This window comes from Heliconius melpomene, chromosome 17, assembly GCF_056956725.1.
Source record: "Heliconius melpomene rosina isolate 202511_hmr_F chromosome 17, ASM5695672v1, whole genome shotgun sequence".
NCBI lineage: Eukaryota > Metazoa > Arthropoda > Insecta > Lepidoptera > Nymphalidae > Heliconius > Heliconius melpomene.
In genome coordinates, this window is record NC_140405.1 from 6,969,814 (window position 1) to 6,992,944 (window position 23,131).

The window sequence follows — 23,131 nt, forward strand, 5'->3', positions numbered from 1 at the left end:
TGGAATGACGAGGTCCAGGAGGTGACTCGTGAAAAGAAGGCTGCCTTTAAGAAGTGGCAGGAATCCAACTCTCCTGAAGACAGACTGGAGTACACAGTAGCTAAACGTGCCAGTAAAAGAGCTGTAGCCAGAGCCCGCAGTGAGAGTTTGTCACCATTGTATGATAAACTTGAAACTGTGGAGGGGCAGAAGCTCATTTACAAACTGGCACGTTCCCGGGATAAAGTGACGCAAGATATCGCAAAATGTCTTTGCGTCAGAGATTCCCAGGGCACGCTGCTCTGTAATCATGACTCTGTGAAGGAGAGGTGGAGAAGCTACTTCCAGGAGTTGCTGAATACTCAGCACCCATGCAGTCTTCATCACGACCCACCGCCTAACCTCGGACTTATTGCCCCAATAACCCTTGACGAAACACGTAATTGCCTTCGACGCATGAAGAACGGAAAAGCGGTGGGACCTGACGACATTCCGATCGAAGCGTGGAAATCGTTGGGCTCTCTTGGTGTGCTCATGCTTACTGACCTTTTTAACCATATCTTGAACACTGGTAAGATGCCGCATCAGTGGCGGCTTAGCTTTATTACCCCTATTTACAAGGGAAGGGGCAGTGTTCAAGATTGTGGCAGTTATAGGGGCATTAAGCTTATGAGTCATACCATGAAGCTCTTCGAGCGCATGATCGACCTCAGGCTCCGCCGAGAGTGTACTGTCTCTGAGTCTCAGTATGGATTTCAGCCAGGATCGGGCACCATGGACGCCATTTTCGCCCTCAGAACTTTGATGGAGGCATACAGGGAAAAAAGGAGAGCTCTGCATGTGGCCTTTTTAGATCTGCAGAAGGCCTTTGACTGTGTGCCTCGTCAGTGTATCTGGTGGGCATTGCGATCCAAAGGGATCCCTGAGGCCTATATTGAGATTATCAGGGGCATGTACCACGATTCCGCTTCTATGGTTAGGACTGCTGTTGGCGACACTAGACCCTTCCCGATTACAGTGGGAGTTCACCAGGGCTCGGCTCTTAGTCCGTTCTTATTCAATGTGGTGCTCGATACTGTCTCGGCTCACATCCAGGACCAGCCTCCATGGCTGATGATGTATGCCGACGACATAGCACTCATTGCCGAGAACCGACTGACGCTGGAGCGTAAAGTGAACCTCTGGAAGGGTACGCTTGAGAACGGCGGTCTTAAACTAAATGTGTCGAAGACAGAGTACATGGCCTGCGGGAGCCGGGACTCGAGCACCATCCTTATAGGTCCTGAGCCAGCCGTTAAGTCGGAGAAGTTCAGGTACCTTGGATCCGTTATGCACGAGTCTGGAGGCATCGATCACGATGTCCATGGCCGGATAAGCGCTGCCTGGGCCAAATGGCGGGAGGTCACTGGTGTGGTCTGCGACCGCAGAATACCGCCCAAGCTCAAGGGGCTGATATACAAGAGCATCGTCCGACCGGTTCTTTTATACGGCAGCGAATGTTGGCCAGCACTATCTCGGCACACTCAGGAGCTTCACGTCACGGAAATGAAGATGCTGAGGTGGATGTGCGGCGTCATGCGGTCTGACCGCATACGCAACACATTCATTCGAGGTAGTCTTGGGGTCCGTGACGTAGCGGATAAGCTCCAAGAGCGTCGCTTGAGATGGTTTGGCCACGTTACGCGCCGGCCTAAGAACTATGTCGGACGCAAGTGCCTTGCTATACAAGTTCCTGGGGCGCGACCTCCCGGACGCCCAAGGAAGCGCTGGTTGGATGTCGTGATGCAGGACATGAGAGCCAATGGTCTAACCACCGAGGACGCAAAAGATCGTGCAAAGTGGAGTAGGTTAAGTAGGAAGGCAGACCCCAGTAATAGCCGGGATTAATGCCAGGAAGAAGAAGAAGAATGAAAGAAAGATGAATGCCGTGAAGATGCGATCTCTCGTAGGATATGCGGAGTCAGCTTAACTGATCGAATCCGCAATTATGAGATACACTACTAGATAGGTACTAGCGAGGATGTCACAGTGAGAATGAAGAAGAACGTGCTCAGCTGGTTTGGGTACGTCGAACGAGTGAGTGATGAAAGAAAAATAAATCAGCTTCACGCTGTAGTGTTAAGACACTCTTTTCCCTTCTTTTTGCCGAATTCTGGAGGCATTGCGTCTTGAGGGGCAGAAGTCAACGCCGCGCTTTACCTCGACACCAGAGCGAAAAAATGGAAATATAAACGTAAATAATTATTTCACTTCCTCGAGTGGGGATCGAACCCACAACCGTCGCGTTACAGTCACATGACCTCAATACAATGCGATGGCAATATGGTATTGACAATAATATTTTGTGTGGGGTGCTAGTCATTGCAATATAACTCACAAAATTTTCCAAAATCCAAATCTGTCCAGCCATTTACGAAAAGTATATTGACAAGCGAATGCACAGATGTTTTTGCCAAAAAGATCGAAAAGTACGATTCGAGTTTTTCTCAGAGTAATTATTGAGCACCTAGTGCACAGAATACTTTAATATAAGACACTGGTTTATTTTAGTCTGTGCTCCTACTCTGCGGTCTACATTTTTGTATGTATCTATACTACCTATAACTTAACTTCAATCGAGCTTGTTACTTTTCGAAATTACGTAATTTATATATTGAAATTTCTTAGTATATTTAATTTGATTTTAGAAAATGGGAAAACATTTTGGAGAATTGGCTAAAATCAGGGGTTTGATAACTTACAAGTTATCGCCTCATGAGCAACGTGCTTATGCAGGAGCTATCGCTAATGGTATTCCAAATATATTTCGCAGATTCCGTGAAAGTGTGTTTAGAGTGGCACCGCGTAAGTTTCAAGATCTTTTAAAGTAGAAATAGTCAATTTTTAATTAAAAGGTTAATTAATTAAGCTAATGAAATAATTTGTTATATTAAAATTTAGTTTAAAAGTTTAGTTAATTTTAAAATTTAAAATTGCGCATTTCATTTTATTACCTAATACATACATATAAAAATATACTAACTTTAAGGTTTTAGTTTTTGATTGCGGCGTTCTGAAAATTGAAGTATATTTTTTAAAACTTAAAACTCATTTTTGTGAAATATACGTCAATAGGTAAATGTCAAATATATTAAAAACATTTCTTTTAATTTCTTTCTTTTAATCTCAATATAGTGTTGTATGTGTAAACATAAAAGTAATGGCAGCCAGTAAAACCATTTGATAAGTAAAAAAATATTTTTTTAATATTTCTTTTATATTTTGCAGCTTTTATAATTGGATACCTTGTATTTGAAGGTGTAGAAAGGGAACACCACAGACTTGGGCGCAAGAATCCAGCAGATTTCGAAAATGATCAATAATTGAGAACTATGAAGTAGTTGTATAGTATCTAATTTAATAAATATTTTATTTATCTCATAATAAACATGTTTTTGTGTTATGCTTGTAATTTAATTCTGTTGTAATTTAGTACTTATACTTATTAGTATAATTTGTGAGTTAGGTAGGCAGAGAGAACCTAGTTTTAAGATATTAATTTCCCAATTTTTTTGACATTGCATGTTGCATGGTGAAATCAAATGCTGTGATTTACTTTGTTACCAAATTAAAGAAAAGAATAAAAGTAATTGAATCCCCACAAGTTTAAATATAAAATATAACATAAAGGTAGTTCTCTGTATACTTAAACTTCTCTTATCTAACCATAAATTCTTACTTAGAGCAAACGAGATTGCAAGTAAAAATTGGAGAAGGCTATTTAAGGTTACACTATATAAAAATAGTAAATACTAATTCAGATAATATAAATATCTATCAAATGACACAACCCAATTTGGGCCTATGGAATTGAATTCAGGAGGTTTGCTGGCAACTCTATTTGAGAGATAATACAGAAAATTCTAAATAACACTAAGAATCTTCTCCAGCGGTAAAAAAAATTCTGAAATACAGTTGTGTGTGTACTTGACATTCCAAACATAAGAGAGAAGCTACCACTATGAGCACTATACTACCACAATGTACAATGAGACTACAAGTATAGCAAGATATTAAGCTAAGGATTTATTAAATAAAATCAACAGAATAAAAAAGTATAACTTAGCCCATACAATCATAGAAACTATTAAGTTTAGGGAGCTGTTAACTGGAACTGCACCAAAAAACATTCAACCACACATAAGCAGATTTTAGATGTAAGGGAAAAAAATGGAAATTACCCACTTCCACATGTTCCCAGATGGTGGCATGGTAGCCTCAATTAGTGTCATAATTTATAAAGAATGTTGTTTAGAATTCATACAAAAACGGTTGGGTCTAGCAACAAGTCAATGTAAGGTAGTAAATAGAAGTGCAAAAGGTGATGGGTTCGTTTCCCATTCGACGAAATGAAATAATTTCATTTTTGCTTTTGTCAGCGAAAAGTGAAAAGCATAGTATCTTAAGCTTAACACCCTCCCTGAAAAAAAAAGGATATGAAAAAAAAATGTTTATTAAAAATTGATTGTCCGTTAAGTCAGTAATCTTACAGGCTTACATGATAACGTCATAAGACAAAATAGATGAAAAACTGCATACTTTAAAGTTTAATTAATTAAATTTATTTATTATCACTATTCTGTATAATACTAGCGACCCATTCACGGCTTCGCCCGCTTATACTACTGAATTATTTATTAATACACTGTGTTATGTTTCATATTTTAAAAAGGCAGTTCTCCAGTTTACTCATTAATAGTAAATTAAGAAGATGAATATTATATTAAATACTTAAGTCAATAATAAACACCCAGTTTAAACATGTTTAATGATTAAGTGTTCACAAAAATATATTAAAAATATAATTTAAAAAATTGAATAATTTTACTTGTTGTTTTCGTATATTCTTAGCAATTTTCTTTTATAGCTTAACGCTATATCCCGCACACAGGGTAGGGAGAGAGAACCTAGGCATAGTTAGTATTTAGTTTTTATAAATCTACACACTGCAAAGGAATATTACATTTCACTGGTTTGATGCTGGTAATACAGCATCAGTTTAGTTCAGATGCTTATCATTATTCTCAACAATTTTTCATTGTCAGTACAAGATCAATCAACACATTTTTAGCAAAATCCATTTTTTTAAATAAACAGGGTAGTTTCAATCGTTATAATGCCCAAGTTTACTTCACACAGTAAAATTTCAGCCTTACATGCTGGTTCTAAACAAAACATGACGAGTATTTAAATAACAATTTGTTATGTAAATAACAATTTTAGGAGAACTACCTCTACTTCCATGAATTTGAGCAATGGCGATTCACAAGAATTTGTATATGGCTCAACTCAAGCTCAACCGGTTTATTATGAAGTATATTAGTGATGTAATATTATGAAAAATAATATTCAAATATAATTGATATTTATTTGATAAATCAATCAGCCTTTGATTATTGCTTATTATTTTCCTTCTAGAAGGCTGTACGACTTAAAAGTTTTTTAAGTTTTTCATAAAAAGTAATTGTTGTTGTTCTTTGTTTATGGCGTTCCGAAACATAAAAAGTAGAAAACCAGCATAAATGACAGTTGACAAGTGACATTTTATGACAACTTTAAATTTTCAATATTTCAATGTCTTAATAGCTCTAAGAGCTACGTCAACAGTTTTCTAACAAAACCGAAACTGAATCTGTTTGCTTCTTATTTGCGTTACTATAATTGTGTAAATACCTTCGTAATGAATATCAGATAACAACTTTTTTATTTATATAATAAATAAATAATTGCCAGGTAAACTTTAAAGACAATTATTAATTAATAATTATGTTAAATACTTTGTGTTAAGTTCAGCGAACTTTTGTTATAATTGTTTTATATCTTCATGGCTAGAAGGAGATTTTTTTGAAGTAAGTAGTTAATATGACGTCAACAGATGATAACAATCTACAGGAGAAAGCAAAATCAACTGAAGAAATTCATAACGAAGTCGAAACAGTGACTGCTGAAAATCCCCTTAATCTCGAAAACATGGATGTAGACGATAAAAAGACCGAAAATTATTCTCCTAATAGAAGACATAACTTTGGTTTGTTTTTTTTGGTTCTCACTAATAATAAATTTTGTTATACAAAAATATGATGTAAAATCTATAGCAGATAAATTATGAAAATTAATTTCTTTTTCTTTTAAAATTTTGTATATACAATTAACTTGAGCAAACTGATAAGAGACAAATTTGTTACTTATAAAAGATTTTGCTAATTAGATAGTTATTAAGATAGGTAGTTTCACTTACAAGCTAAAATACTTTGATTAATATTTTATCTTAGATTCTTATCAAAAGATTATTTTCCTAGAATAATAAATATTATAACATATTTTTATATGTTTGTGTTAATAATTATAAAAGGGATTTTAATGTATTTTCTATGTTGTAAGATAAAAGTGAATCTTCTAAATGAGTTAGCTATTTTCTTTTTACCAAACAGCTTTTTAATTCACTTTCCAGGTTATATAAAATATGTTAGTTTGGCTATATTAACAATCCAAAATGCTGCGCTTGGTTTAAGTATGAGATATGCAAGGACTAGAGAAGTTGAAATGTTCTCTTCAACTGCAGGTAAACCTTTTAAGGGACAGCTTATTTTACTTTATGCTTCACTTCTACACATTTTATGAAAAATTGCTTATGGGGTGCTTAGCATCCCTCATCAGGGATGTTACTTAGCATCCCTCATGCTTGTGTTACCACAGCAAGATAATAAAAAAAATCATTTCTCAGAGTGATAATCAGACCCTGTGTGTTTACAATCGGACGATGTGTGTTTACAATCGGACTGCCGTATCTACCCTAATCATTTTAATTTGAAGAAAAATATAAATAACTTAAAAATTTCAGCGGTTCTTATGGCAGAGGTCTTGAAGCTGGCAATTTGCATAGTTTTAGTAATGCAGGAATCTGGCAGTATACAAAAAGGGGCTATAACAATGTATTCTACAGTTATTTTAAATATTAAGGATACTCTGCGTGTTTGTGTTCCATCATTTTTATATGTTATACAAAACAATTTACTTTATGTATCAGCATCAAATTTAGATGCTGCCACTTATCAGGTATATATATCTACATATAGAAATTGTAATGTATCATAGCAATATAATTTTTAAAAATATGAAATTTCATCTCTAGGTCACATATCAGTTAAAGTTATTAACAACAGCATTTTTTGCTGTATTAGTTTTAAAAAGAAAATTAAAAAAATGGCAATGGGGAGCTTTGGGATTGTTAGTGGCTGGAATTGCACTTGTACAACTTTCTTCGACGGATAAAGGAAAATCATCACCAAACTTAGCTAAGCAATCAAAGATTCTTGGTTTTGGCGCTGCCTTGGCCGCATGTTTTATATCTGGTTTTGCTGGTATTTACTTTGAAAAAGTACTGAAAGAATCAGATATATCTGTAAGTGTTATAATTTTTTATTTATTTTAGCTTCACACTGTATCCAGCAAGGTAGACAAAAGAAACCTAATATAAAGACACTCTATTCCTCATTTTTAGAGACATGACATGTTGAGTGCGAGAATTGAATGCCACTCTGTCTCATTATGTTAAGATAGCAAGAAAAGAAAATAATTCACTCTCCCAAGTGAAATAAACACAACCATGGTGTGTACAGTCAGATGCTGTGCTCTTGCACCATGACTTTTCTTCATATTCATTCATTATTATTTTATTGTATATATTATAAATGTTTCATCTTGCAGGTCTGGATGAGAAATGTTCAGCTGAGCTTATCATCTCTACCCTTTGGTTTAATAACGCATGTTATAAATAGTGGCACTTTGACCGACTTATTAAAGGGATTTGATGGGTTTGTTTGGTATTTAGTGGTGTTACAGGCAGCTGGGGGACTAATAGTTGCAGTTGTTGTTAAATATGCTGATAATATTTTAAAGGGATTTGCAACATCTGTGGCCATTGTTATATCTTGTATAGCTTCCATTTATATATTTGACTTTGTTTTGACCGTACAATTTGCTGTAGGTGCCTTATTTGTTATAGGATCTATATTTTTATATGGTTATGTTCCAAAAAAGAGAACTGAAACAAGGATGTCTGTTTGATTCATCTACATTAACAAATATATTATTATACAGATAAGACTATATTAGTGTATAAATATTTTAATTACATATGTAGCCATCACAAATACTATTATTTTTTGTGTAGTCTATGTTTAATTTATATTATGTCAATTTTTATTATGTGTTTTAAGAATCAAGAAGGTCCACTACTTAGAAATAATTTATTTAAAAGATTCTGGCATTGCTACTATTTATGTAATGAAAACTAAACAGTGACATTTAAAAACCTTTATTTATACAGCCGTTTTTGAACAGCGTCAGATTAGAAGTATCAATTATTATGAGTAATTCTGTCTAAGCAAATCTTTTTGATTTTACAATTAAATGTTGCAGCGTCACAAAGTATCAGAGATGGGTGTAGATGCCATACTCACTCAGGGGAATGATATTTTTTCATTTTCTTACTGTAGTAACAAAAAAATTACTCTCTTGTCTCGAAAAATAGCCAGTGTATAGGAAATTTACAGCCTTAACACTAGGTTCCCTTGGCTAATTGTAGAATACAGCATGAAGCTATCAACATCTTTAGTCAACATTTTATTACTTATTATAATGATTACTTGTCACAGCTTGCAGGTTATGTATGCCATCAAGAGTTAAATTAAGGTCTTCCTGTTTATTATTTGATTATTAACCAATTGAATGTAACACAAAAAAATTGCAGTATTTATAAGTGGCAGTTATTTTAAATTTAAAAAATGAAAATATTTATAATTAGCCACTTGCCATTATGTACTTATATTAGATTAAGTTAAATAATACTCTACATGTATATTTATAAAATGATCTTAAAATAATTTTATACCTCATGAGACTTTTGAATTATATAGCAAATAAATTATGAATTATATTTTATAATTATTAAATTTTATAATTTTAGCTATTATTTTTATTTTGAAACTGCATCCAAATATGTTAAGTAAATTTAAAAAATATATATAATTAGCTATTAGTTTTTAACTCAAGACTGTGAACTTTTGCAAATTATTCACATGGGAAGAATATAGTCAAAAAATATTCTAATATAATATAAATCTAAATCTGCACAGCCATCTGCAACTATCTTCAGAGCAGAGTTGCCATGATTGATTGACCCTTTGTACACTGCATTTTATGACATTGTATTGATTGTAGGTCCAAATCTTACTAAAAATTTCAATAGCTATTAATAAAAATACAAAAGCAAAAATAGTTTCATAGATTCAACAATTATAATCTTATGAAAAGGGGAAGAATAATAAGACCTTCATATGAGTAACATCTATTTGTATCTAATTTTACAATTTTTTGTATCAAATTTAATATGAATTAATAATTTTTCGTTTTCTCATTTGTTCCATCCATTTAACCAACTGTTCTTGTGGTGTTAATGGGTTTATTTTATAATAATCTTTTGGTGGTTTTCCTTCTTCTAAACGTACAAAATAATGGCTGTATTGATATCTTACTTTTCCCAATCTAGCTCTAGCATGTCTTCGTATGCCTTTTATTACCATACCTTTGCCCGAAAATGATTCAGCTGTAATTTTTGATAGTAATATTTTTAATATTTGATTACTAAAATAACAAATATAAAAGCTTTGTCACATAAAAAACATCAAGAGAGCTAAAACTGAATAGAAATTTTATATATTTTTATATTTTATAACCGAAAAAAAAAAAATATTAATGAACTAGCGCTAATCACACACCAAATAAACTAGGGGTGTTAAAGAATAAATAAGCTTGTTTACATTTTCTTTCATTACTGAAATAACAATACTGAAGTTTTATTAACTCTTCCATGAAAGACCCTTTAGGAACCAGTGACTGACACCAACAATTGGAAAGTAATTTGCTGTGTTAAGGATCAAAACTATTCTTCTTGGAACTTCAAGTAAAAAAAAATTAATCAAGCTTTTTTTCTTTAAGTTTTACAGACAAAGATGTTTAAAATTTAATTATAATAATTATTAGGATTGCTTACCTATCCAAAGGTTAGTTTTAAATTCTACATTATGTCGAGTAACAGCTAATTGTTGAGCTTCAAGTATAGTTTCTTTAACAAATGTTGCACCTTTTTTGTTGACAAAACTGAGTTGTTTAACTGCTTCATCTACTGTCATGCCTCTGACAAGACAAGCAATGTACCATAATTTGTCAGGACTATACTTAACATTTGTTTTCTGATGACATACAAACTAAAACATGAAGTTTTTGAATTAGTGGTAGTTAATAAGGTTTTACATACTGTATTAATTTATTATTCTTACGGCTGGTCTCGGCTCTTCACCAATTTCTTGAGGAGGATATATTTTTTTGTTGTTACTAATAAATGTTTTTGGTAATGTTGATTTCGCCCATGCTAATTGTGGTCCGGTCGTGTGCAAGTTATTGGTTATGAGAGTGTTTTGCAACTTGCATTGAAACAGTTTCCTGATTGTATTCATATCTAATTAGCGAGTTAGATGCATAAATATAATAAGTGGTTACTGATGAATACAAAATTTTATTGCATAAAATATCACTCGTTTGAAAAGTATATTAAGTAAAAATACTATTGTGATCTACTTTTCGAATCAAATTGTCATTGTCAATTCAATTCAATTGACAATATATGTCAAATATATAAGTGTTGACAATTGACTCAATTGGCAATACTTACATATTTTGTCTTGACTGTCTTAGCATCTTTCTTTATGGAAAGGCTAAAGTATTGTGTAGTTCAGCCTTGTCTTCGCATGTACTTTTGAGTAGGGCGTCAGAAACGGCTTTCATTCTACTTTTTAGTATCTTGGTACATACTACATATAATTATACTATGAGAATCTCTTATATGTTTAGCAAAATTGTAAAAATATTTTGAGATTTTTTTGTTTTATTTCGTCCTCGATAAATATTAATTATAGCATATAAGACGAAAATACAAGATCAGGACAACGTGTGCTCAGTAGTTTTGCTTTGCTCAATAGCATGATATTTCATCTCTAGGGCCCGTATGTATGAATTGCACCTAAATCTAATATCGATCTTAAGATATCGTTTTTATATTCTTTATTGCACAAAATGAAACATACAGAAATATAAAAGCTAGTTGGCAAGGGTAGGGTTAAGTACCTCTAAATTCATGAGGTCTAATTTATGAGGTCAGTCGTGGCGCAGGGGCACAAAGTGTGACTGTAAATCCGACTGGTCGTGAGTTGGATCCCCACTCGAGGAGATGTAATATTTATCCAAATTTATATTTCCATTTCTTCGTTCTATTCTCAAGGCAAAGCGCGGCGATGAGTTCTGCCACTCAACACGCAATGTCTCTAGAATTCGGCAGAAAGTGGGGAACGGAGTGTTACACGAGGTTGCCTCTGCCTACCATGCTGTGTGCAGGAGACAGTATGAAGCTGATTTATTTTTCATTTATTCATAGATGTATAACTTATGAATGAAAACTGCATTTCAAGATACTTAGGTCTCAGACTTGTGGTTTATAAATACGGGCCTAGGATTCTTAAATACTTGATAATTGATATTTCTGTAACCTTTTTCTTTTCACGTAAACTTATTAAAAAGTTGTGTATATAGATAATAGATTAATCTTGAGTCTTTTTTAAATTATTTTTTTTAGTTTTTTGGACTAGTACTTATGTATGTAGTATTCATAAAATTTTTAATACTTATATACATACATACTATAGAGGAGTTGGTGCCAAGTTATGTATATTTTTTTAGCTTTTGTTCGGTGTATTTTTTTTTCTTAGTAATTATAATATAAAAGAAAAACGCCAAGCGTGTAAGAGATAGCGCGGAATAATCAATAAGATATATATTATAAGAAACAGAAATTCTAATTCTTTAATATAATTTGAATAAAACAAAATATCAACCTTGTTAAATATTTTAATACGTCTTAATTATATATCCTTCAATTAAAGTAGTGCTTTAATTTCTTTAGAAGTTTAGTTCATTTTAAGTTTTTTTTTACCCGAGGTCATCTGCAATATGCAGTGTAGTATAAAAGATGTATCGGTACTTGCAGTAGGGATCAGATTTTAAGACAAATATTATAATTCAAGTGAAGAGTCCGTAATTTATCCGAGTTCAGTGGTGGAGCAGGGGCACAATGTGATGATAAACGCGACGTGGTGGCTGTTCCATGACCACCCTACAAATTTTACAAAAAAAATATAGATAATATGAATATATTTTTGTTCTGGTGGAAGTTCGGTGTTCAGTACCGCCACTCAATACGCAGTTCCTGCAGAATTCGGCGGAATATATGCAATGGAGTGTCTGAAAGTTACCCTGCTGTGCATGAAATTAAAAAAAAAATTAAGAATGAAGAAGAATGACTTGGGGCAAATAAATAAAGATATAAGACAAAAAACATTAGCAAACATATAAAATGTATTTTTTAATGTATCACATCACATCATAAATGTCAAGTCCATAAACATTAAACAGCAAATTAAGCATATTTTTGTTACAAATTCATAATTCTTACCCTCATGACATTGGAATGGATTTATGGTTCCATTTATACGGATTTCAAACCACATCCATCACATGTAATAGTGTTAGTTGTCTAGTTATGTGCCATGATAATACACATTATCTATATATGTAATATAGATGTGTATTATCATGTTAATGTACAGTAAAAATATTTTGTCTGTACATTTAATATTTTTGACTGAAATGAATAGAGGGACACTTAAAAAGAATAAAAGCAAAATTTTTTTATTTAATTCCTTGTTTGTTTGTCTGTATGTATGATCATGCTAATCTTCGAAAGTACTGAACCTTACTTCAAACTTTTTGTACTGAACCTTACTTTAACAAGTTTGTTTCATCTAAATCGGTTCATTAAAAAAAAGTTATCAGCATTCAAATGAAGTCAAGGCATGAGTTTGCCTGCAAATATAAAGCAATTGGTATGTATACTTATAAAAAATCTGTATTGGATTAATCAATTCAATTTTGGTATTTTTTGTAATATGTAATCATTACCATTAGTTTACAAAGAATATTGTAAATCCTTATCCAAATCAATAACAATACATTTAAGGCTGTTTCTGAATGAGTAAATTAATTTAGTCATTTACATCAACATTGTCAGTCAATTTTTTTTCTTTAAATGAATAATCATGTAGTTAAAGTGGGAGAAGTCGCTGGCGGGCCACTAGGTGGAAATATAAGTTTTCATTTAAACTTTAGCAATACATAAATTATCAGTCCGTCAAACTAATCATTTTCTTTCAATATTAAATACATCAATATTTTTGTCAAGCAACTCTTAGAAAAAATAATATTAATAGTAGAAAAGAGTATTATGTATTAATACATAATTTCTATTTTCTCTGCAAAGCGCAAAAGATGTCTTGAAAGAAAATAATACATATTATATAAAATAATAAATTTCATACACATACAGTCAACATCAAGTTTTAAAAATTAGGGAAATGTAAACAAAAATGTAAATATCTGCACAATAGAGAACTAAATTTAAACTTATGTGTTAAATTAATAAAACATAATGCTGTTTAAAATTGATCTATGACACTTGGATTCAAAGTCATGTAACAATTCATCAATATCATTGTCTAAGTCTTCACTTTGTGCCATTTTCGTGACCATGTCACTTATTAAGAATGCTCCAATAGTGGCTTCTTCATGGTTATCTTGAATATCGATATTGATAACATGTACGGGTTGATTATATATTGATCTTCTAGAACCAAACCATTCAATTACTTGATCATAGACCCTTTCTTCACAAGTTATAATAACATCAAAGCGCTCAGTGGTTACTTGAAATTTTTCAGGTGATGGTTTTATTCTTCGATTTCTATCTAGCATGTGGAGTAGTCCATTTTGAGTGTAATAAGCTTTATCTTTCTCTAATAAATCATTATAAATATCATCGTAAGGAACTCCAAATTCATAACAATTTGGACGATCAGCTGATGCTCCTGGCAACTTAACCTTTTCACCTGTTCCATATGATTTAACTTTAAATCCTTTTTTTGCAAGGAAAGCATGGGCTTCCATGCTTCTATTCATATTTGACGAGCAAACTACAGCTATATATAAATCGTCCATTGTGATTTGGAATATTTATTTTACTTTTGAATTGGTGACGTCGCCAGTTATTTAATCATTATGTTGGAATTAACACAATCTATAAAATATATTTTATAAATAATTCAATATTGATTGATCCTTTCAATTGTTTTAATACATATAGTCAAAATTTATCTATAATAGAAAAGTAATAAATATTAAATTGAAAATTCAACTCGTGAAACTAGTAAATATATATAGATAAGATAGATAAAATATTAGAATTTCGGAGTTGCCAACACCAGTCACCAACAACATACCATGCGGTACGGTACCGAAATATACGGTACGGAATATAATTAAAAAGTTGAGGATGTGGATTAAGGTATTATGAGGAAATGAGACGACGTATAGTACTCTAAGACTCTAACCCTAGAAAAATTGCAAGCACAAGCACACGCAAGCATCCATCGGGGAAATATCATTACCTACTTTAGTAATCATTACGTTATTTACTATTACCGAATATTTAAAAATAAAAAATGCCGTGGAAAATTCATGTTTTTATCTGAATTAGGCAAATTGCATAAGAAAATAATCTATAAAAATATAATATGTTATTGGAAATTAAGTATTGTCCAATAGTAACTTGGGATTTTTAGTACGCTTCTTAAATATTAACTTTAGTAATATTGTGTAAGAATTTTACATTATTATAATATATAAGGCTTAAAATAATATGTATGGTACAGTACGGTATCGATTTTTATTGGTATTAAAATTATAAACGGCATTTCGTTACACTCTGAGGGAATATTTTAAAAAATACGGTAAGTCATCCTGTCATCGATCACAGTTGACAGCTAGTATGTGTTCATCACAGTAAATGTGTTCTGTTCTGTGTATATGTTCCTAGGTTGACAGTTTCGAAAATACATAACCTTAGATATCTTTTTCATATTATTTCCATAGTTTTTATTTTTTCTGATAAAAGCATGTTGCGTAGCTTCAGAAGATATCTCATTCAAAAAAAATGTTCATATTTATATATACAAAGACAAACATTTTTAACGAACGAGTATAAATGCACCGAAGATTGGAATACGCAAATATCTTCATCTATTTTAAAAAGAGTAAATCTTAATGACTTTTATAATGTTCTTGACCAAAACTATTCGTCAAAGGGGGTGATAAGCGCTATCGATGTCGACATGTTTGCTAATGCAGTAAATGAAGCGGGATATCTTGAAGAACTTAAAGATTTATTACATAAATTAAGACTTTCTGCCGACACGGGAAATACATTAGAATCTACTCATTATGCTACTATAAGAAATTTCATTGAACATGGTAACATACAAGACTTAGTACAAATTTTAAAAGATCCAATTAATTTTGGTATTTTCTTAGATTACTATTCTGCTAATATATTGTTAGATAAACTTCTTGTCGCTCAAAACTTTGAACTAGCGGCAAATGTTGCTTCTGTTTATATGTGGCAAGAAGACTTCTCTAATGAGATCACTAACACAATGTCACAATATGCATGTTATAAATATTTATCTGAATATAAAGAAAAAGAAGAGCATCCAACTCCTGAAACCACTAAAAAGGATAAAGTGGAAGAAATAAAAATTAGGGTTAAATTTTTAAGGAACCCCTATTTTGATGATCATTTTGATATAACAGATTTAAGAATATTATCAGGAAAAACACTTGCATGGATATCAAAAAATTCCAATGACAATGTTAGTAACAATTTGCAAATAATTGGTTGGTTCTTTTATCAAAAACATAATAAGCTACTTTTGCTATGTGAAGAATTATTAAATATAAAATCATTCAAATTGTACCCTGAGGTATTGGAACTTATAATACGAGAATCTAAAAATTCAAATGAAGAGGCAAAAAATGTGTTAGATCAATGTATAGATAAATTGAAGAAAGCACCTTTATCTGAAATAAATTTAGAAGACTCTGTTAAGAATTCTATAGAAAATGCTATAAATAAAACACAAAATAAGGATATATCTCTTCAAAAACAAGTAAGTTTTTTAATAAGTATTTCATGAAGTAACAATATTTTAGTATAAATAACAATTAATAAAGGAGGAGGCGCAGTGTCACTAGCATGTGACTATAAATATGATGGTTGTGGGTTTGATTCTCACTCAGGGGGAATGAATTATTAAGTATTTTCATTTACCTGCTCTTATAATAAAGCAAAATGAGTAGGTTTTGCCACCTAATAAATAATCCTTTGGCAGAAAAAAGAGAAATGGAGTGTCTTAATAGTAGGTGCTCTTTGCCTACTTGGTACTTTACTTTTTTTAGCTTTTCACTGTATGTGGGATAGATAATTATAGAAGTTAAAATAAAATTAGGTAAAGGTGGCACAGAATCTTACATTACAGTACAGTAACAGGAGAAAGTTTGGCCAAAACATATTATTAAGTTTGGTTACTCATCATGCACCATCTCCAAAATTGGGTTGGATTGGTGCATGGTGCATAAAAATGAGAAGAGTTTCTCTAGTTCTTTCGCTGTGCCATCCCATTATTGTCGTTTTAATGTCTCTAGGTTCCATTTGCATATATGTGGGATACAAGTGTAAAACTAAGAAAAATTTCACAAACAACTATAATAATAATAAAATTTATATTTTCAGTTGTTTAAGAACTTTGAGATAGTTAGAGAACAAAAATTAAAAGAGCAATCTGAACGTCTGGATAGAGCCAAGCGTATATTAAGTATTGAAGAGAAACAAAAGCAGCTACAAACTGAGGAACAAAAGTTGTGGTTCTTTGACAATGAAGAGACCATTGATTTGCAAATAGAGGAAAAAGAACAACTTATCGATACATCTATTACTAAGGAGGTAGCGCAACAAAAGAGTGATGAAAATTATATACCACCTGAAATATTACCTAAGCGTAAATGATAGAATACTGCAGTAGTTAAGTTTATCGTAATATAATATGTAATTTATTTACTTTTAGTGTATGTAATATATATCATAAGAAAACAATTATGTAGTTTCACTTAATTTATTAATTTAAATTTAAAAAAAAAATGTTATTATGTAAAAATAAAGGTTAAAAATGAATAAATCAAAGACATAAAGGTTTGCTTTGCATTTTAATCATATTATTAATTTATATTTTCATCATCATTAAAGTCTTGTTTTTCACTGCTGGATATAGGTCTCCACAACGGCTAGGAACAATACACCACTGATATCGATTTATGGCGCTGTTCCTAATAGTTTAGTGTATAATACTGGTTGCAGTTCCATTAGAAAAAAATATTTCTAAAAATCTATTTTAAAGTTGATAAGTACTTTGAACTATAGGTTTGGATTAATTTGTATGCAGTAAATGTGAGAGGTATAATAGCAAAATCTAACTTTAAAAAAAAAATTTGGACAGTTATAGTAAAACTGAGCCTGTAAATATCAATATCCAACCTACAACTTCTGAAGAAAAGAATTTAGTCAATTGAAACTGGTTAGTACAAATGAGAAAAATACAAAGTCTAAAGGTAGCATAGGTAATCAATTTAAATTTAATAGATATATTATGTTACATATATATACAGATAAAAAATATTTTTATATAATTATTTTGCATTAAAAAATGTATGAGGCATTAGCTAGATGTTGAGGCAAGGAGTGTTTATCACTTTTTTATTACGTTTTTTAACATCATGTTTTAATATTAGAATGTAATTAGATTTAATTGTCCTTTTGCAATTTTGTTAGATCAACTTGTATTTTCTTTAGTACATCTTCAGTTCTTTTAGATTTTTCCGCTTTAATACTTTCTTCTAAGTCGATAATGTCTCTTGATAATATACCTGTCTCATTAACAAGTGACACTATAGTATTGCACTCTGAATGTAGCAAAGCTAGTAATTTGTATGCTTTCTTTGCTTGATCATCTCTCTTGGCATCCTAAAAAAGTAATAATTTTATAAAATAATTTTATTTCAAATGACAGTAAATGTGACAGTTTGGGTTTAACTTCTGGGAGGGATGATTTTTTTTGCATTTCCTTGCTTTGATAATAAAACAATGTCGTTGAGTTACGGCCTCCCAACATGCAAGGTTTCCAAAATTTAATGTAATACTTATATTTTATAACTTCCATTTCGTAACTACAGAAAAACGACTTACTTTAAACAAGGTTTCATCAGCAATAGAAAAGCATCTATCGAGCTGACCTTCTAATGTGTTAATTTCTTTTTGCAGCTGTCTAGTATCTTGTAATATTTTTTTTATTTCTGCATTTTGCTTTTCTACATTACCTATTATTTCCAATATCCGTTTTGTATAGATATGTCTGAAACAATATTATATTTTTATTCAACATAGGTAGGTATATGCAAGAGGTTTATTATGTTAATTGAGGCCGTAGAGCGCAGTGGCACAGAATCTGACTATAAATGCTACTGATGTTGGTTTAATTCTCACTTGATAAATTATATTCTATATCTATCTTGTTTTAGTGACAATCCAAAGCAGCAATTAATATATATTAATAGACTACCTTTTGTTCCCGCCTCTTAATTTTTCATATTTAGCTTTGAGAATATTCCTTAATTCTTCTTTTCTCTCACACTCTTCTTTAATAGATTTAGCTGTTTCTTTTAAATTTATTAAAGTGCTCTTGCACCTATTTCTTTCACTCTAAAAACAAGAACAATTAATATTATAGATGCTGTTGTGTCGCAGGGGCACAACTTTTCACTATAAAGGCGATTGTTGTGGGTTAAATTTCCCAATAGCAGAAAGATTTACTTTCAGTTTCTCGCTCTGATGACAAGACAAACCGCGGTGTGAAAATTAGTTGGGAAGTGGGAATAGAATTGAGTCACAGAGTCCTTAATAGTAGTATTTCATTTGTAGGTTTTAGTAAGTAGGTATATGTTAAACTTTGGATATATATTTTATGATTAAAATTTTGGTAAATTATCCATTTTCTAAAATTATAAATATTTACTCTACAACTAAGTTTTTACCTTTTATATGATTATTTGCTTATTTTTGCCTGGTTATTTTTACGTGTTTATTAAGAAAAAACACTAAAGAGAAAATATTGTGAACATGGTTATGTACAAAAAAAGGAAAGTAAATCACGAACAGCAGCTAAAAAGTTATTACAAAAGAAATCACTAGATTACAGGTTGTATATAACAACTAATAAATAAACTAGTATTCATTTATAATATAAAGGAATCTTTCTTATATCACAATGTAGCAGAAGTATCTTAATACTAAATTTTCTCTACCCAGTTATAAGAGTAGTCTACAACTAAGTGAACATATGTTTCTCTTTTTCTCAGTATTAAGTAGTACAATCGCAGACCAAATCAACTTAAAATTGTTTTCTTTAAGTTGATTTACTTCCTTACTTACTTGTGGAAAACTATTCAGGGCTCTTAATTTCTCGATTTCAAGTTTAATGGACAAATTTTTGGAAGTTATATCTTCACTTTTTCTATGTAACATGCTTAAATTTGAATGAACTTTTTCTAAAATATTCTCTGTCACATTTGTTTCCGTTATATCAATGCCAACATTACTTAAAATATTTTCTAAATTATGTAAATCGGCTTCAGATTGTTCACATTTTTTTTGTGCCTGAAAGATTTGAACAAATTAAATCAATATTAAATCATTACAAAATGTATACTAATATTATAAAGGTAAAGTTTGTGTTTCGTTGAATGAATTAATCTCAACGGCTACTGGTTCAAATTGAACAATTCTTAATGTCTATTTATGGGATGGTTATAGGCTTTATTACATTATATTAATGATGTAGCTAACTGCATCTATATTTGGAGCTACCTCATACTTGGAATGTTTCATGATTAAAGTATCATACACAAATTTTACTTATTTTCATTCAACTGCTAAGGCAAAAGTAGAGACTAAAGCTAGTATTTAAAGTAAAATACCTGTACAAATTCTACATCCATTAAATTTTTTTCACTTTCAAGTCTATCTAATTTTTGACGGAGTAAAATAGTAGTTTCTTTTAACTCTTTTAATGTTTTATCACATTCATAAGTGTTTGTATTTATTTCATTGTCATAGTTTTGTAGGTCCACCAATTTTTCAATAGATTTAGATTGCATATTATGTGTATTGCTGTTTCTTATTTGATTTATTTTAATAATTTTATCCTTAATTTCAGAAGTTATATTTATATGTCCTGAATAGTCTGTTTGAAGAAGAAAACATATTAACCTAAACATTAATTAAATACATTAGTCGATACATGTAAGTTGATTTTTATTATAATTACCAAAAGTATTTCTTATTGCAGGTGTGCAGCATGGAGGAATCCAAATTGCATTTAAATCTTGTGCTATTTTATTGCTAATATCTTGATAAAATTGCTGTTTTGTATTTGTAGATTTCAGTTTAGTTGTTAGTTTTTTGTCCTCACTTGGAAGTTTTTCAATAAGGAACATAAATAATTGTCTTAATTCAGTTTCATTATGGTATAGAAATGTTTGGTATCCTACATCATTTTGATACCCTAGATCCTGTTGAATATGCCATTTTAAATGTCATGTTCCAGACGCACAAGTATGTAACTATAAATACAATGGTTTTCAGTTCGACTCCCATTTAAAATCAGCTTCATGCTGTATTCCGCACAACGCTTTCTGCCGAATTCTGGAGATTGTGTGTTGACTGGCAGAACTCTACCACGCGTTTTGCCTCAACACCAGAGCAAGAAAGGGATAGGGATCGAACCCACAACCATTGTGTTACTGTCTCACCCTTGGGCCACTGCGCCATGGTGGCCCACTTGAAAGACTGAATTACTTAATATTTTCATTTTTTGTTCTGTTACTCAACATGCAATGTATTAAAAAATCACCAGAAAGTAGGGAATAGATGGAGTTGACTATTCACAATACTTTTTGTGGGGTCATTATTTATACAAAAGCTTCACATAAAGTATTGTTAATATTTTATAACAGTTCAAATTCCACTATATTATTTTTTATTTTCTAAAAAGTACTGTTCTAACAGTACCATCACTTAACATATCTTAAAAATTGGACAGGAAATGGGAAATAGAGTATTTTAACATTATAGGCTTCCCCTAGTTCATTACAGGTTCCTTTTACCTACTCTTCTATGATAATAAAAGTTAAGCTACTTGTTCACCTTACACAAAGATGCTACTTGTGCTGCAACATCTATTCTTTGAGACACTCCTGAGGGTAATTTACTAGGGACTTTGATTTGTGGATTGATGGCATTTATACATCTCGTTGCAGACTCAACTATTACTTCTATCGGCAGATCACTAATAGTTTTAATATTATCACTTATTTCGCTGAAATTATATTTTAATATTTTTTACATTTACGTTACGTTAATTAAATATGGTTGTTTAGATTTTCATGATTAATCTAAGCATTTCTATAAATAGTTAGATTTCTAATAACATTCTTTTACGAATCATTTTTGTCAAGAAGATATAATTTGTTTACTAAATAAATAAGTTAAAAAAAACAAATCTAGTTAAACTTACATATTTAAATCCTTTAAAAAATGCATTATAATCGAATCTACTTCTTCCATTTTTCTTGAAACCTTTTTTAGTTATCACAATAAAACATTAAAATATTACAATAATTTCTTAATATTTTGTAGAGATATAATGTTTATCTGTATATAAATTCACATATATTTATCATAATAATAATATTTAGTTTTTGTTTTTGTTATTGAAACTAAATATAAATAGAGTACTAATAACTAATAAGGTATACGTTATGTTAGTATATGTTCCTTGGTTACTATTAAGTATAAAGTATTATGGGTGGTTAAATATAAAATTTACCGCAGGCTACAAGGAGGACCATTATTGATCAAGGGATATATACTGTAACTTATAGTTGCTTATTGAATTTTGTTTGTTATTGATTTATTTTTGATTGTTATTGATTTTACTTTTTAAAGCAGTGTAGATAATACGTATACCCTATATTATTATGTTATTGTTATGGCTTTCAGGAGACACCACAGACCACATTTACTCAACACAAGTTACTTCGCCAATGTTAAGTAGAATCATAGATAATACATATATAGTTATATACTAGAGAATTATATATGGGTCATACACAAATCGCGACCTAAATGTGTACGAAAAAAAAAGTGAAATATTTGTTCAAAATCACTCTCATTTAATTCTTATAGATTAACCTAATACAGGAAAAATATGAGACCAGATCATTATTCGTTTTCGAGAAAGATATTCGATGCATAAATTTTTTGATGACCACAGAACGGACACAGTTCTACAGAGAAGTATAAAGTATTCGTACTACATGTATTTGATTGGGTTCCTACTTCTAATAATAATAATATTGGTTAATAACGTCCTTGATTACGATATGACATCGATATTGTCACGAAAAATTAAAAAAATCTAGTCAGATTCATAGAGCAGATTCCTTCAGTCTTAAAAATGTAAGGTAATAAATAGAAGAAAAATATAATTTCTTCCAATTACTGAGTAGCAAGTATATTAATCCATGTTTTCTTATCATTATTTATTTGTTCATAATAGTTTCAGTTATTTTCTGCATAACTCAACGGAACTAAACTCAAAATCTTTGTTTAAACAATGAATAAATTTATAAACAATGTTAACGTAACGATAATGATACTGTAACAAATACTAGCCTCTTAAAACAATAAGAAAGAGTCCTAATCAAACTAAACAATATCTATTCAATAATGAATAGCCAACAATTATACCGAAAAAATTGGTAAAATTAAGTTTTCTTCGTCATTTTCAAAAAACTCTTTGTGTCTTAATCAGATCTTTAAGCAAGGGATCATGTCTCAAATTTGTAGAAATAGAACAGATAGACGTTGTCTTAAGTTGTAGCGACTAGTAATAGCCTAGTAGCGACGACCCAAGTGTGTAAATAAAGATATATTTTTAATCCA

General features: G+C 31.0%; 6 protein-coding genes across 9 annotated transcripts; 3 read left to right on the forward strand and 3 right to left on the reverse strand.

The window, feature by feature from the left end:
• Window positions 1–2,560: 2,560 nt before the first annotated feature.
• Window positions 2,561–3,421, forward strand: UQCR-Q (Ubiquinol-cytochrome c reductase ubiquinone-binding protein). Its single transcript, XM_085200200.1, has 2 exons — window positions 2,561–2,823; window positions 3,247–3,421. Exons 1-2 carry the CDS (start codon window positions 2,670–2,672, stop codon window positions 3,339–3,341), a joined length of 249 nt encoding a protein of 82 aa, XP_085056326.1. The 5' UTR covers window positions 2,561–2,669; the 3' UTR covers window positions 3,342–3,421.
• Window positions 3,422–5,586: 2,165 nt separating this feature from the next.
• On the forward strand, window positions 5,587–8,985 carry Ugalt (UDP-galactose transporter). Of its 4 annotated transcripts, none has more exons than XM_085200188.1 (6): window positions 5,587–5,751; window positions 5,851–6,046; window positions 6,470–6,580; window positions 6,860–7,074; window positions 7,151–7,420; window positions 7,726–8,985. In XM_085200188.1, exons 2-6 carry the CDS (start codon window positions 5,881–5,883, stop codon window positions 8,083–8,085), a joined length of 1,122 nt encoding a protein of 373 aa, XP_085056314.1. In that variant the 5' UTR covers window positions 5,587–5,751; window positions 5,851–5,880; the 3' UTR covers window positions 8,086–8,985. The 4 variants fall into 4 exon arrangements, with proteins under 4 accessions (XP_085056314.1, XP_085056315.1, XP_085056321.1 ...); XM_085200189.1 differs by having other exon boundaries at window positions 5,854–6,046; XM_085200195.1 differs by having other exon boundaries at window positions 5,911–6,046.
• A 370-nt stretch (window positions 8,986–9,355) lies between these two features.
• On the reverse strand, window positions 9,356–10,687 carry mRpL22 (mitochondrial ribosomal protein L22). Its single transcript, XM_085200199.1, has 3 exons — window positions 10,359–10,687; window positions 10,073–10,286; window positions 9,356–9,625 (listed from the first exon to the last, which is right to left on the reverse strand). Exons 1-3 carry the CDS (start codon window positions 10,533–10,535, stop codon window positions 9,405–9,407), a joined length of 612 nt encoding a protein of 203 aa, XP_085056325.1. The 5' UTR covers window positions 10,536–10,687; the 3' UTR covers window positions 9,356–9,404.
• Window positions 10,688–12,464: 1,777 nt separating this feature from the next.
• Ssu72 (Ssu72 CTD phosphatase) lies at window positions 12,465–14,420 on the reverse strand. The gene has a single exon (XM_085200205.1). The coding sequence runs from the start codon at window positions 14,179–14,181 to the stop codon at window positions 13,603–13,605; it is 579 nt and encodes a 192-aa protein (XP_085056331.1). The 5' UTR covers window positions 14,182–14,420; the 3' UTR covers window positions 12,465–13,602.
• Window positions 14,421–14,999: 579 nt separating this feature from the next.
• LOC146530057 (uncharacterized) lies at window positions 15,000–17,170 on the forward strand. Its single transcript, XM_085200203.1, has 2 exons — window positions 15,000–16,187; window positions 16,811–17,170. Exons 1-2 carry the CDS (start codon window positions 15,138–15,140, stop codon window positions 17,081–17,083), a joined length of 1,323 nt encoding a protein of 440 aa, XP_085056329.1. The 5' UTR covers window positions 15,000–15,137; the 3' UTR covers window positions 17,084–17,170.
• Window positions 17,171–17,267: 97 nt separating this feature from the next.
• On the reverse strand, window positions 17,268–22,204 carry LOC146530058 (coiled-coil domain-containing protein 22 homolog). The gene is made up of 9 exons (XM_085200201.1): window positions 22,124–22,204; window positions 21,702–21,838; window positions 21,332–21,503; window positions 20,454–20,697; window positions 20,104–20,369; window positions 19,559–19,783; window positions 18,690–18,829; window positions 18,317–18,482; window positions 17,268–18,094 (listed from the first exon to the last, which is right to left on the reverse strand). Exons 2-9 carry the CDS (start codon window positions 21,749–21,751, stop codon window positions 17,876–17,878), a joined length of 1,482 nt encoding a protein of 493 aa, XP_085056327.1. The 5' UTR covers window positions 21,752–21,838; window positions 22,124–22,204; the 3' UTR covers window positions 17,268–17,875.
• Between the last annotated feature and the right edge of the window lie 927 nt (window positions 22,205–23,131).